At 38.2% G+C, this 15,692-nt stretch overlaps 1 protein-coding gene across 1 annotated transcript in view; it reads left to right on the plus strand.

Annotated features, from left to right (window-relative positions):
* Positions 1–15,692, plus strand: part of DOCK1 (dedicator of cytokinesis 1) — a 557,083-nt gene that overhangs the window by 331,656 nt on the left and 209,735 nt on the right. The window contains 1 exon segment of the mRNA XM_050803710.1: positions 14,348–14,449. Coding sequence (XP_050659667.1) covers positions 14,348–14,449 — 102 coding nt within the window.

The raw sequence follows: 15,692 nt of genomic DNA on the forward strand, positions 1-15,692 counted from the left end.
TTACATGTAAGTTATTTTGAAGGCACCCTTCTTCCCCTCTTAGTGAGAATGTAACAGCATCCATACGATGTGATTTCAGCTACTCTATTTTATTGTTGATCTACCTGTTCTTCAATAATAGAACTCTTGTTTTATAATAATTTCCATAACCATATTTGTTAACCAATAATATCCATAACTATAACTTGAGGCATTTTGTTATAGCCGGTCCTGAGGTTAGGAATACTTCCTTGACATGATATATACAGTGTCTTAAACCAACATTCAAAATAGTAGTTAAAAATTAGGCACTAAAAGCATGCCCATGAAAATCACTTAAAACAGGCACTTGCTGTCATTACTATAATTTGACATTTCCGCGATAGTACAGCCTGAGGAGTAAGTCTAGAAGCAGAATTAAGACCTACAGTGATTAGGAAAGACAAAGCAAAAATATTGACAGATTTTGGTTTGGTGTATTTAGAAACCCTCTCCAAAGTGGGGGGAAAATAGTTTGGAAGTAATAGGAGAATTCTGTAGGTTCAATCGCAAAATACACATATTAAATTCAATTGTTTACCGTAATATCCAAATAAAAATATACAAAATATTCAAAGGATTGTTTCAAAAAGCACTCCCTCCAAAAGAAACAAAAATAAAAAGAGCTGTTTAAGATCCTTAGGATGACAACCACAAAACATTCCTGAAATGGCATAAAAATAGACTTGAACAAATGGAGAGACAGTCTGCATGTCTAAATGGGAAGGCTGATATTGTAAGCCTCTTCAATTAATTTAAAAATTCAATGGAATTCTAATTTGAATCCCAATAGGACCTTGTTTCAGACTCAATAATGTGGTTCTAAAGTACATGCAAAAGAATACGTTGGCAGGAATACTCAAGAAAAATGTGAAAAACAAGGGTAATGAAGTAGGCCTTGCAATATTGAATAGCAAAACCATTTGAAAGCTACAATAAAGTATTAATTAAATTGAAACTACTCTGTTTCTATATAAGTGTAAGAGCAAGAAGGAATCCTTTGAAATACAGTATTAATTACATATGGCTTATAGGACATGGTGATTTTCAGATTTTCTTTGTATATTTTAAAATATATACTTTATATTTTGTACGTATAAAGTATATGGATTTTATACATAAAAAGTGTATATGTATACTTTACATATATAATATAATATATAAGTATATATACTATATAAAGCATATATACTTATACATAAATCTATATAAGGTATATTTTTTATGCTTTATAAATACCTATATTTTATACTTTATATATATATATTTTATATAGTAACATCCATTCTTTCTAAATTTTGACAGACAATACAGCTGTGTAGCCACTATCAAATATAAGATTTAGAATATTTCCATTTCCATAAAAATATTTCTCATGCCCTTCTGTAGTCAGTTCTCTCTTCTTTGTCACTCTAGTACTGCCTTTTCTAGAATGACGTAAGAATGGATTCGTACAGTATCTAGCCTTCTGTATCTGGCTTATTTTGCTTAGAGTGATGTGCTGGAGATTCACTCATGTTTATTTACCAGTAGTTTGTTCCTCATTCGTTCTGAGTACTATTCATCATGTCGATGTGCCCTAATTTATTTGTTTATTTAGTAGGTAGTAGGTGTTCAGAGTGTCCCCTATGTGTGGCAATTATGAAGAAAGCTCTATAAATATGTGTATAGAAGTGTCTGTGTGGGCATATCTTTTCATTTCTCCTGGGTGAATTCTTAGAAGCAGCATGGTTGGGTCATGTGGTAAGTATATTATCAGCTGTATGTGAAGCTGCCAAACTATTTCCTAAAAAGTCTTTACCATTTTGCCTTTCAGACCAGCAACGTGAGTTTCCATTGTTCTGCATCTTTGTGGTGGTTGTTTTTTAATTTTAGCCATTCTAATCGGTGTATAGTTATATTTCAATGTGGTTTTAACTTGCGTTTTCCTATTTACTACTGAGATAGAACATGTTTTCATGTTCATCTCGGCCATTTGTGTTCCTTTTTTTGATGAAATATCTGCTCACATTTTTTGCCAATTTTTGGTGCGTTGTTTTCTTATTGGTTTTTTAGAATTTGTTATATACTCTGGATGCAAACCCTTTGTCAGATAGGTGTTTTTAAAAATATTTTCTCCAATTCTGCAGTCTGTCTTTTTACTTTCTGTATAGTGTCATTCAAAGACCAAAAATTTTTAATTTTGATTTAAGTTCAATTTATCAATTTTAAAATTTTATGTTTCATGCTTTTTGTATCCTAAGAAATATATTCCTATGCCTAGGTTCCAAAAGTTTTCTATGTTTTCTTTAAAAAGTTCTGTTGTTTTAAGTTTTGCATTTAAATCTATGATACATTTTGAGTTAGTTTTTGTACATGGTGTAAGGTATAGCTCCTTTCTTTGTCCCTCCCTCCCCTTATCCTCTCCCCTCCTTCCCTCTCTACTTTCTTCCCTCCTTTCCTCCCTCCCTACTTCTCTCCCTCCCATTCTCCCTCCTTCCCTTCCCTCCCTTCTTCTTCCTTCCTTCCTTCCTTCCTTGGTATTTGGGTATCCAACTGTTTCAGCACCGTTTGTTGAAAGTACGGTTTGCACATTGATCTTTCTTGACACTTTTTTTTAAATAAATCAGTTAACCGTACGTGTGTAGCTAGTTTATTTGTCTGTCTGTCCTTTCCAGCACCACACTGTCTTGATATCTGTAGTTTTATAATAAGTCTTAACCATATTGAGTCTTCCATTCCATGAATATGGTATATTCCTGCACCTTTTGGGTCTTATTTGACTCCCTTGTCAATGTTTTATGTGTTTCAGTATTCAATTTTGTGACTTTAAAATATTCTTCTGTATATGGTTTTGTGTTTTATTCTTCATCACTGTCATCACCACCACCATCATGATAGCCACTATTCATTTATGTAGCCAGCTACTGTGCAAATATCCTTAAATGCATATCTAATTAAACTTTTCAAGAATTCCAGATTTTAGAATCACGATCCCAGTTTTAAAATGAGGCTCAGAAAGGTTAAATAGCCTGTTTTAATTTATATAGCAGTCACACCCTTGGTCAAGTGATTATTCCAAATTGTCTGCCTTTGAAACCTTTACTCTTGACTCTTAAACTAATTTTGTATCATTTATCTATATAACTTTTGCCATAAGACCAAAAAGTATTGGCTGGGTGCGGTGGCTCACGCCTGTAATCCCAGCACTTTGGGAGGCTGAGGCAGGCAGATCACCTGAGGTCAGGAGTTTGAGACCAGCCTGGCCAACATGGTGAAACTCTGTCTCTACTAAAAATATAAAAAATTAGCCAGGCATGGTGGCAGGTGTCTGTAATCCCAGCTACTTGGGAGGCTGAGGCAGGAGAATCACTTGAGCTCAGGAGGCAGAGGTTGCAGTGAGCCGAGATCACACCATTGCACTCCAGTCTGGGTAGCAAGAGCAAAACTCCATCTCAGAAAAAAAAAAAGACAAAAAGTATTATAAACTAATGAAAGCAGCGAGAGTGGTGTTGGGATCCATATTTGGCAGGGAAGCAAGACATTTGTACTCTTTCTTACACTTCCACTGTATTTTGTTAAGACTGGAATATACCTCTACAGTGGACAGTCCAAATAAATAAACCATTCCTGTACTTAAGAAGCATGCATATGGTGGAACTTTATGTGCAAAAGCAACAAAGACCTCTAGTTATATTTTAGCTCCTCAGACATTTTTTGGAGTGATTATTCCTGTTGCTTAAATCTCTGTACTACTCACTTTTGCCCAAGTTAAAATACCTAAATCATTGATTGTAGTTTTATTATTCTATTCAGCAATAGTTCCTTTGATTGGAAAAGCAGTACCTCCTTTTTAGAATTCCCTGGCAGTCTGTAATAACTCCCTTTTATAGTATTTGTAACATTGTGTCTTAATTAATTGTTGTCATATAAGTCTTCTCAGTAGACTGTGAGTAGAAGTTGTTTTCCTTTGGCTTTTTGAGATGTTTCATATGTACAAAAATGTTGAATCGATATTAGCGTTAAACACACGTGCCCACCTACATTCACTACATAATAACATTTTGCCATGTTTGTATTATCCCTGCATGTGTAAACTTTCTTTCTTAACAGACCAAAAAGTTGGTCCCAGATATAAGAACACATCATTCCTCACTTCATGCAACTCCTATGAGTAACTGCCCTATAGTCATGGTAATATTAAGATACCTATGAAAATGAACAGTGATTCTCGAATAGAATGTAAGATCTCTTCCCTGTGAAGTTTTCTCTTTGACTTTAAGGGTCGCCGCCATTTGTCTTGTCAATTGCTGTGTATTCTGAATCCGTCTATTCATTTCCTCATCATGGAACATTTTTGGCAAAAAAAAAAACTACTTAAGTGATCCTGTGTGCTTAGCATTCTACCTAAAGGCCGAGACTATAATTAGGAAGAATCTATAGGGTGTTGCTTACAGATTGAGTGAGGGTCTTGGTCCCCAAAGACTTTTTACCTTGAGGTTTCAGTGCCCATTGAGGAGCCTCCCATGGACCAACCATTTCTTTAGGAGTTGAAACCTTCAGTTATCAAGTTCTCTTCTTCATTCCGTGTTGTTTTGGCTCGTAGTCTTCCACAGGTCACAGCTTTACTTTTACTCTCAACCCTGCCACCTCGCAGGTTTCTATATCTAATAGAATATCTTTCTATATTATATGTCTGTATAGACACATGGATTTTTTTCTCATTCAGTTTGCTACATTTGTTTATTGCATTGTTCATTTTGATACTCAGATTGTCTCAAGCATCCCACCTGTGGCCAGGGGAGCCTCCCCACACCACCTCCTGTGTCCTTTTGACGTGGCCCCACTAGCCTAGAAGAAAGCCATGATCCAACCTGCCACTGAGGTCATCCTGGTCAGGGGCTGTTTTTATCTCCTGCTGACCTACTCCTGGGAACTCAATGCTGTCAACACACTGCACACTCATTGAATGTTGGTTGAGTGTTGCACTTGGCAGTGCTCTTCATGGTTTTGAATCTTCTTGTCATTTTAGCCTTATCCCCTCCATTTCTCATGACCCATTCTAGGAGGACCCATTTAGGGAACCTTCAATTTCCTATGGGATGTGGGGAAAGTGAGACAGGGGGTGGAAGTAGAAGCTCAGTGGGATGTGCTTCCTGTGTTGATGCTTTCCTGCACACCCTGCTGGACAGGTACAGGGCTACTGTAGAATTCCTCGTGGGTTCCCACAAATTGAGTCTCAGTCCACCACAGTAGGTGATTTTGAAAATAAACATTAGGCATTTATGGCTAAAATCACTTTGGTAGCTTATGTAGTTGTAAGTAGATAAGCTATTGGATGATCACTTGCCATGTGCAGCGTTTGAGCATACGACCACATGCAACATATGTATATATTATGGATACATACGTATTTATAAGAAATACCATAAAAGATTATCTATGTTTTTATTTACTATAATCTCATATTTCAAAGTATCTTTTATTCTCCTTATGATTCATTTATTTAATGTTTTAATACTTAATATTTAGAATAATACTTAAGTATTTTTATGTGTATTTACAATACTTAAGTATCATAAATGTTATCATAAATATTAAATACTTAATATTTAATGATGTATGTGACATTCCTCCTTATTATATCAACCAATGTTAATGTTGAGGACAGTATCCTTTTATGATTTATATAAGGCATTCCATTTTAGCTAAGAAAGAGTTTCAACTTTCATTTATAACAATGATAATCCTAATGTCGTTTATGAAAGTCAGTTTAAAAACATGTATAGACATATCGATCTTCTCTTCAATAATAAGAGGTTTTCTTTTTAAGACCGAATTACTCTTGTTTCTATTACAGTGTGTTTCTAGATCCTCTATATCATGCAATAAGACTTCGAAAATTCTAAACTCTCTAAGGCTTTAATATTACCTGATATATTGAGTTTATAAAAATAAAATATAAAATTTTCTGCTTTGCTGTCTTGCTTTAGGATCAAATGAATTATATTAAGAAGCTGCAAACAAAGTATATATTCCTCATTACACCGTAAACTATAATTTTATATGTAATATTTGATTATAATTTATTTTTATTCTTCATAACAAATGTGAATATGTGTTTAAATTATTATACTGTATAAGTAGCAGATAACTGTTATGGGTAATTTAAGATCCAAATATTCCCTTTTGGTATATTTGTCCAATAAACATCTTCTGCAATTACTGCCACTATAAAAATGAAATCGATTTTGTTTTTAAATTATATTTATTTCCTTATAGTGCCTGGAATGATATGAGATGCTAGTACTCTATGAATTCAACTAAGCACTCAGTTTAAATTTAAGATACAGGTTTAATTTTGTTATTAGTAGTTCCCAATAGCCACAAGGTGACATTAGCGTAAGTTATTTTCTCTTTTGTATAGTTTTGGCATTTTTTTTTTTTAAACAAACATTCTTCGAAGTTTCTTTATAAAATAAAGAAATTATAACATTTGGGAGACCACATGAGTAAAAATTAATTATATATTGAATAAAAGCATCATGGGAATGAATTTATCTTTAAATGAAAAAAGGAACAATTTCACCGTGGGTCGTTTATATGAGAAAGGTTTTATAAGTTCACTGATGAGAGTGGACACCCGTTTTCCCGTGAACTTCTGTTTTAACAATAATACCTGAATCAGCCTTTTTATTATGTCTTATGCTTAATCAAATATTTAATTAATAAAACATGACATGCTTTTTGAGAGCACAGCGATGACTCCTGACGTTCAGCGTATGTAGCACTGCACACTATCCTCTGTCCTCATTTTATGACATCGTTCTTTCTATATTTTTACTTATTCTTTCTTTCCTATACTCCCCTCCCACCTTAATCGTAAAAGGATTTTGAGGTAGCTTTAAAGAAATTCTATATAATATGAAAACACATGTGTGAGAAAATCAAAGCAAAGAAGAGAAGCTATCTCATTTTTATTTCAACAAATATTAAGTGAAAGAACAACGTTACAAGGATTACAGAAGTTTGAAAGATTTATCTAAGTATGTTATTATTTTAAATCTGAGAAATATGATAGTTATAAGGGCAAATCATTTGATTTATCCTGAAAATCACTAAGTCAGGGGAGGAATATAAGTAAGATATGATAATCATGAATATAATATCGTATCTACCTGAGGATAATGATTATAGTTCTTTGGCTGGGCACGGTGGCTCAAGCCTGTAATCCCAACTCTCTAGAGGCCAAGGCGGGTGCATCACCTGAGATCAGGAGTTCGAGACCAGCCTGGCCAACATGGCGAAACCCTGTCTCTACTAAAAATACAAAAAATTAGCCAGGTGTGGCACACCTGTAGTCCCAGCTACTCCGGAGGCTGAGGCAGGAGAATCACTTGAACCCAGTAAGCTGAGGTTGCAGTGAGCTGAGATCACACCACTGCACTCCATCCTGGGAGACAGAACAACACTCCATCTCAAAAATAATAGCAATAATAATTATAATAATTATATTTTAATTATATACATGACATTATATACATCTACAATAATAATTATAATAATAATTTTTTACTTCTCTTACATTCTCTAAATGTTCTTCCTTTCCTCTGGGTTCTGTTTTTGTTTGTTTGGGCCTCCTTTATTAATGCTGGATGAATTTTTTTCACAAGGCCCAGTGCTCTTGCTCAGACCTCTGTCTCCAAGCGTGTGCACAGAACATGGAGGTGCATGGGCTTTCCTGCATGGCAAGACTGGATGGGCTGAGCTCTCATACTTTTGGAACCTCCATGCTTAGTATTAGTGCTTATGTTCTCTTTGGCTGGTCATTCTCACCAAAGAGGATTCTTCTGGTCTTCTTCCTAGGTTTGGTGTGGGACTGAGGTTAGCGGGGGTTAGTTTAAGCCTCCTTGCTGATATGCTGGGAGCTGAGTAGAAGAGAGAGAGGGGAGTATGCTGTTTGACTTGACATCAAACTAAACAGGCGTTTCTTCCAGGTGATTCTTGTCATTGTGTTCTGCTTTTCAGGCACCTCCCTTGTCCGGAGAGTAAACACGTGGTCCTCTCCCCAGGAGTGAGTTGGGGAGCCCCTCACTGGACATGCTGGGCATAGGCAGACTGGATATAGGGTCACACTTCAAAGCGATCAGCACTGTTGTTTTTCACCTCCCATGTAGCCTCCTGAGTACCTGGCACCCCCAGTTTCTGGGCCTTCTTAGGGTTTTGCACCAGCGATTCACAGGCTTCCTGTTCAATGTCACCACCTTCTCGCCTCGAGGGCAGTTGGTACCCACTCATTACCCTCTTTCCTGCTTCTAGAATTCTCTTATCTTTAGTTGCATCTCCTCGGAGTCCCCTGACCCTTGTGATTTTGTGCATTTTTAATATGTGCCTTACTGTCATTTAATGTGAGGAATCGGGAATGCATGTTTGAAACAGTTTTTAATTTGTGATGTAGGTGCCCCCTATGTATACTTTGACAAACTCCAGCTCTATGCAGATTTTGCAGGAGTTTGGGGCTAATTTATAACATTTTGAGGTTTTGTTTGTTTTTTGGACTCCCTGTTTTTTCCCTTTCATATTTTCTTACAGAAAAGACCACATATGAACATTTTGCCATTGGCCTTCCCTCTAGAAAAGAGAATGCCATTGTGCTCTGTAGGCCTTCCATCTTATCAGCTCTGAGAACTTAGTAATACTTGGATTTATTTCAAATCATTTTAAAAGAAGGCCTTGACTCTCAGTTACATTCTCTTTTCCTATATTCTCTTTTCCATAATGTTGCTTTACAGTATTGATTCTTTGGCTTGAATGCACCCCAAAATAAAAATCATCCAGAAGTCATCACCTTTATGGGTTTGTTGTTGTTGTTGTTGTTGTTTAGTAATATATTTTAAAATGTTACTGGATAATTCATTTTCATTACTTTTTATCATGATTATAAGATGGCTTTATTTTCATTGATATGTTTGAAATTTAAGCATTTGAATGAGATTTCCTCTTCAAAATACCTGCCTCAGTGACAACATGGTTAAACTTTTTAACAAGACCCCAGTTGAAATCATCAAATATAATCCCGGATTCAGTCATTAGAATTCTGCTTTTATTGAAACTGGGCAACTGCTCTCCACACTCGGCAATCTTGTGTCTCTGTTTACAGCTCCAACAGCTTCTGAGGCTGGAAACGGCCCAGAGAGCCTTTGGAATTTAGAGAACTGAGAAAAACATTAAATTTTCTGCCTGTGTTGTGTGTCCCAGAGAGCAGATCTGTGCTCCATACAAAGTGTGAGCTCTGGGGTCAATTGAGACAGCTTGTCTGGCCGATGAAATTACCAGGCGCAATTTTATACCCTGCTATCCAAGGCACATGGCTAAGTCCATTTTCATTACACCTTCACAGCTCCTCAAGAATATGAATTAAAACCCTTTGGATTTTGTCTTCTAATTCATACTTAGACCTTCCACTAGGCATAGTTGACAAAGGCACTGTTTAAAAGGTATGTCTCATCCTGAGTTTCCATTCTTCAGTCTGTTTTTGTTAGCCTTTTGTTTTTATATCCTCCAGTGACATCCTACATTCAACTTGCCTGTCACCAAACGTCCCCCTGCTCCACCACCAGCGCCCCATTCTACCTGTGCTGTTTTCCTTCTGCTGAGACTCACTTCCACCTGTGCCCAGTGCCACCTGCCTTTCCTTCTACCCAGCCTCAGTCCTACCTATTGTCCATTCTACCTACACTTAGTTTTGTACTCAGTTCTGTCTTTCCTTCTACCCAGCCTCAGTTCTACTTGTGCTCAATTCTACCTGCCTTTCCTTCTACCTGTGCTCAGTCCTACCTGTTCTCCATTTTGCCTATCAAACTACCTAGTGAAATGGGGCCCAAACAGATTTAAAGCTGGGGCACTGAGGTACTTCAGGAGGGCTGGGGGAGTGCGGGGACGAGTTCTGTCCAGGGCTCCCTCCAGGAGCCGTGCCAGGCAGTAGCCAAGGCCACACCAGCAGGGGGAGCCCTGCGAGAGAGACGTTTGAAGACAGGAGACTAAGAAATGAACTAGATCAGGGGCAGACGGGGAGAGTTTGTGGATCCTTTTCTTTCTGGACCACCTTTAAAAATATTGACATACTTTCTCTTTATAAAAACAATCTGGGCTTAGTCTCCCTCCACTCATGACTATCTGGTATCTTTTCTAGTCATTTTTTGTTTTTCTTGTACTGTATATTGTTTACATTGGTCAAATGTGTATACATAATTACTGCAGTTTTCCTCTTCAATTATTTTCTCATGCTAATAAAATGCTCCATATTTGCATAGTTAATGTTTAATGATTTAATGGTTGCACAATATTTCATCATAACACAAGTTATGGTTGCTTGATTTGCCAAATAAAAATATAGGACCCCCAGTTCAGCTTGAACTTCAGGTAAACAACAGATATCTTTTTCTAGTATATGTATATCTCGTGTAATATTTCACTGCAACGTTTGGGACATATTTATTTTTCTTTGTTTATCTGAGATTCAAATGGAGCTAGGCATCCTGTATTTTATCTTGCAACCCTACAAAATATCATATTATTTACACAGTTTCTTGTGTTGGATGTTTAAAATTTTCAGCAATGCTATGAACATCTTTGGGTATGAAATTTTCTATTTTGAATTACTTCCTTTGGTGGATTATTAGAAATAGAATTACTGAGGAGATGAGTATTTATTTTCAAGACTTTTCAAACCTATCTCCAAATCACTTTTTAAAAAGGTTATAGCAATTTATGTTCCCACCAACAGCATATAAGAGTCCTCATTCCCTGCACCCTTGCTCACATTATCATCATTGAAATACTTCTTTGCTATTTTGGCAGGCAAATAACGATGTATCATTTTCATCTTTGATTGCTAATGAGGTTCACTTTTTTTTGTTGTTTATTAGGCATTTAGTGTCCTGGTTTTTAAATTTTCTGCAAGTATATCCTGACTTCTGTGGCCCCATTTTGCATTGCTTTGAAGTTGTAAGGAATATGTGTTATTTTTACTTATCGAATTATTTTTCCTCAGCTGCTGGTGCTGGAGCCTGGTCCCTATGTTCAGGTTCGGAGATGATTCTGCACCGTGGCTTTTGCTCCCAGCCCACCTGCTAGGCTACCCATTGTCTGGAAGATAAACGCTTCATTTAGGAGTCATCTCCCAAATGCATTTAAAATAAATCAATTAAAGCATAGAATAGTAATTTTCTTCTGAGCATACAGAATTAAAGTTTTATTTTCACAGAGCTCCCTCATTTTTGTTCTTAATAAATGACTGGTTTCAAAGGGCTTCCATAAATACTCATTTATCCACCCTTATAAGCCCACAGATATGCTGCACGGTCCTGTTGTGTTCATGGAAACCATAAGGCTTCATGGTATCTGCAGTGTTTGCCCAGTGAAAATACTGATCCCCCAAGGTTGGGACTCCATTCCCAAAGGGCAGGGAGGAAAGAGAGGGGCATTTCAGTGAATTTTAGAATGCAGATCATCCCTTTCCTAATGGAATTCATGCTACACCTTAGAAAAGAGCTGAAAAAGCAAGACTGACTTTCGCTAAGAAAGGAAATGAACAATGCAAATGACTTCTGGAACGTTTCCTTAGGTTTGGTAAAGAGGCCACGCACAGTGCCCGGCAGCACCGCCTCTAACTTGTGGAAATGACCGTCTTTCTGGCCCTCTGGGCTTCCTGTAATGAATCCCCATCGCGGTTAAACAAGGGGCCATTCGGTTGCCTTCTCTGATATTCTTGTCCAGAGAGACCTCCCAACAGGGCATTTACGTACTCCCAGGACTTGCTTTATGGAAACTGCTGTGTTCTCTTCAGTTTTTCGTTTTCTGTGTTACTACAGTTTTGGCATTTGTTGCCTTGCATGAATTTTTCAGCATGACATGACTGTCCGCTCCCTGAATTCAGTATGTCCACATCACCTGTTCACGTATCTGGCCTGAGTCTGGCTGCACTGGTATTTCTCATTAATGTTACTCTGTGCTCATACCCTCAGGATTTTGAGACCTCCTCAAGGGTTATGCTTTTCTTTCTACTTTCAGCCTGATTGTTTAAGCTAAGCACATTGATACATTGCTTCTGGTGATAAATAGCTGACTGTGTGATTTCGTTTATTCTAATGTGTAAGTCTCCATTGTGGAACTGGTTTGACCTGCAGAAAATTGATTTCAGCACCTACTAGGTCCACCTAGGCTGATACAGGCCTCTTCCTCAGCAGGAAAAAGCTCCTCATCTCATGGGGAAGAGTCTGGGTCACAGCAACTGCATCAGGATCAAATGTGGGCAGAGTACTTCGAAGGCTCTTCTTCCTCCCCTCTTCCAACTTTTTCTGATGACTGCAAGAGTAGGGGAAAGTGAACCTCTAGCTTGTGTTGGTCATCAACAGTGGCTTCAGATTCCTTACAGGAAGAGTTAAAATGTGCATCTGGGTGAGGGGTAAAGAAATAAGGTTAGCCAGTAAGTACCTGTCTTGTAGCCCTGGAGTACGGCCTCCACACCAAGGTTTGCCATTCACTTCTTCAGAGAGTGAAACCTCTAAGCCTCAGTTTCACTGCCTGTAAAGTAGGACAGGAAGAGAAAGTTGTGTGTGATTGAAAGAGGTTGTGTTCTGTTAAAGTCACAGTGTTGAAAGGGCCATAGTTCTAACAGCCTTAGCCCAGTGCTTGATCGGTGTGTAATATTATTAAGACGATTATCCACAGGACACATCTCATTGTCACAAGGAGTAGACAAGACACAAAGGCAGCCTCTCTTGAGCTGAAATGGTATGCCAAATATTTATGTGTTTCAGAAGTTCATGAATAGACCATTTTGCCATTTTACTAATCATTGCCTCAATGGAAAACAAGCATTATTTAGCTGTTTCCCTGAACACCAACTTGGAATCTAAATCTCAGCAATTATCATCATTCACAAATAATTTATATTTCTGGGCAAATGGAAGATATCATATCATCATTATTGTATTTGTTCAATTTGAGTAATGTGTCCTTTGAGGACTCATTTGGAAGCAGATATGTATACTATATGTATAAAATGAATTGGAGAAAATATTGGATTTTAACATTTCACTGTAAAGCCTGTATTCCAAGTTAATATAGAAGACATTTAGGCATTCTGATATATTGCTGGTAAAAGGAGAGTTAGTAAAAGAATGCAATTTGAGAGCTCATTTAATAGGGGAAAAATAGAGACATGTCTCAAAGTATGTTTCATGCTATAATTTTACCAAACTTGTACTGGTTTAATGGGGAAAAAATATATATCCTATGTTCCTTCAATGTCATTATCTTAGGGGAAAATATTTAAGAGCAAGGAAGGCTTTACAGTGTTCTTAGCTACAAGCCCTAGCAGTGAGCAGTTGCGGTTAATGGCAACAGAACTGCCTAGCTCACAACCCCCCACCAAAGCAGGCACGCTTCAGGGCACGCAAACAAACGTGTGCACACGCACGTCCACACACATACTGTCTGCCTCCATTTGCAGAGGCCAGACAGACTTTTCAGCTTTGGCCCTTTACCTTCCCCATTCTTGATTTTCTGTGTTGCTTTATTTTTTCCTCCTTCTCTTCCTTTCTCCCCAGCTCCGTCTGGTCTGAGAAGCTCCCAGCTCTCCCACTTGACATTCTGATGAGCCCGCGTTCCTCCTCTCCTTCTTCTCGGGGAGGAGAATTGGGCCATAACTCATTGTGGAGTTGTGGTGATTGCCTCCGCATCGGGCGCGGGGGGGATACAGGCTGATTTTGAGAAATTAGAGGCCTTTCTTTGTCATGGCCCGAGAGGAGAGGCTGCACACACATTTGCCTGATAATGAGGGCAGCAAGTTTCCAGGAGAGCACAGAAGTGCCCGTGATTTCCATGTCTTTAATTTCCAATGTCTTTAATTTTCTTGTATTTAATGCAAAAATATTTCGAGCTCGTTTTTCCGGTCTGGACAACCCTGTATCAGGAAACATTTGAGGTATTACTAGTTAGGGAGAATAAAATACAGCCCTGAGTGTGAGTGCACCAGTGTGTCTCACTCATGTTACTGTGTGCTCATGTCCTCAGCACTGTGAGACCCCCTCGAGGGTTTTGCTTTTCTTTCTACTTTCAGCTTGATCTTCTAAGGACCCCCTACCAAAAAACCATTCCTGAGGTTGGAAGTGACCCACGCCTTATGCTGATCAGCCCAGAGAGAGGGGCAGCAGAGCCCAGGGCTCCTGTCCGTGCCCCATTGCTTCTCCCTGACAGTTTCAAGTCCCAGCGTCTGGGATGATTCCGGCTTTTCCCATGAGTGTTGTTCTGTCTCATCTAATTCTGTCTTTTGATTCATTTACAGGGAAACTTCGTGGCTTGCATGACAGCTATTTTACGACAAATGGAGGATTACCATTATGCCCACTTGATCAAGACTTTCGGGAAAATGAGGACTGATGTGGTAGTAAGTGTCCCTTTCACCCTGTTCATGTAACCATGTTTTAGGGCCAGCACTTTAGACAAAAGCCTGATATCAATATATTCATCTAAAATAGGATTTTGCATGAGAACTTGTCTCTGATTGATTTCAAATGCCTCCTAGGAAAGTCTGACTGAAGCCTCGTTTCTAACAAGACAAGGGTCCGGACTTGCAGACTTGCTTCTAGGGCTGAACGGAGAATGATTCAGGGGCCGAGCCCAGAAAGTCTCTTGTCTTTCTTGGTGACAGTCTCCTCTCCTGTGCTTTGGGGTAATTGAAAATTTGGAGATGTTATCCATGGATAGTCTCCCATTAACTCCTATTCATTTATTGGTTGACTTTTTAATAGCAGAAGCCAGAGTGACTTTTCAGCTTTAAGTTGTACTCCGTTATTAATTAGCTGTAATCATGGAAGCTCATCAACATTTCTCCAAATAATTCTCTAGTCATCCTCAGTAAAACTATGATACAACTTAATTAGGAAAAGTATAATAGAGGGGAATTTATTGCTTACGAACTACCTCCCTAATGACCTGAAATTACATTGCCATATGGCAAATATCCTCTGCAAAGCTGCAACCAAACTTGTTGGCAGACTTCGTGATTACATGTTGACTTGAACTTTTAGATTCCATTTCTAAGGATCCATAAGGTCCTGTAGAACAGGGTCCCCAATCCCCGGGCCACACAGCAGGAGCTGAGTGGTGGGCAAGCGAGCATTACTGCCTGAGCTCCGCCTCCTGTCAGATCAGCGGCTGCATTAGATTCTAATAAGAGTACGAACCCTATGGTGACCTGTGCATGTGAGGGATCTAGGTTGCACGCTCCTCATGAGAATCTAATGCCTGATGATCTGAGGTGGAACAGTTTCATCCCGAAACCTGCCACACCACCCCTTGGTCCATGGAAAAATTGTCTTCCAGGAAACTGATCCCTGGTGCCCAAAAGGTTGGGGACCACTGCAACAGAATACCCATAGATACCTGCAGAACACGGCAGTGTCCTGGTGTTTCTAGAACAAGGGTTGTTGCACTTGACATGTATCTTATTAAGAAATGGGAAGAAGAGAATGATCTTCACGATTTTTTTCGAAGGATTATTTCTAATACATAATTTTCTTTTTGTTGCCACTATATATATAATGCATAATTTTATTACATATCTATAGTGGCAACAATAAGAAAATAATGTATTAGAAATAATCCTTTGAAGATATAATATTTTTATA

The sequence above is a fragment of the Macaca thibetana genome, chromosome 9 (assembly GCF_024542745.1).
Source record: "Macaca thibetana thibetana isolate TM-01 chromosome 9, ASM2454274v1, whole genome shotgun sequence".
NCBI lineage: Eukaryota > Metazoa > Chordata > Mammalia > Primates > Cercopithecidae > Macaca > Macaca thibetana.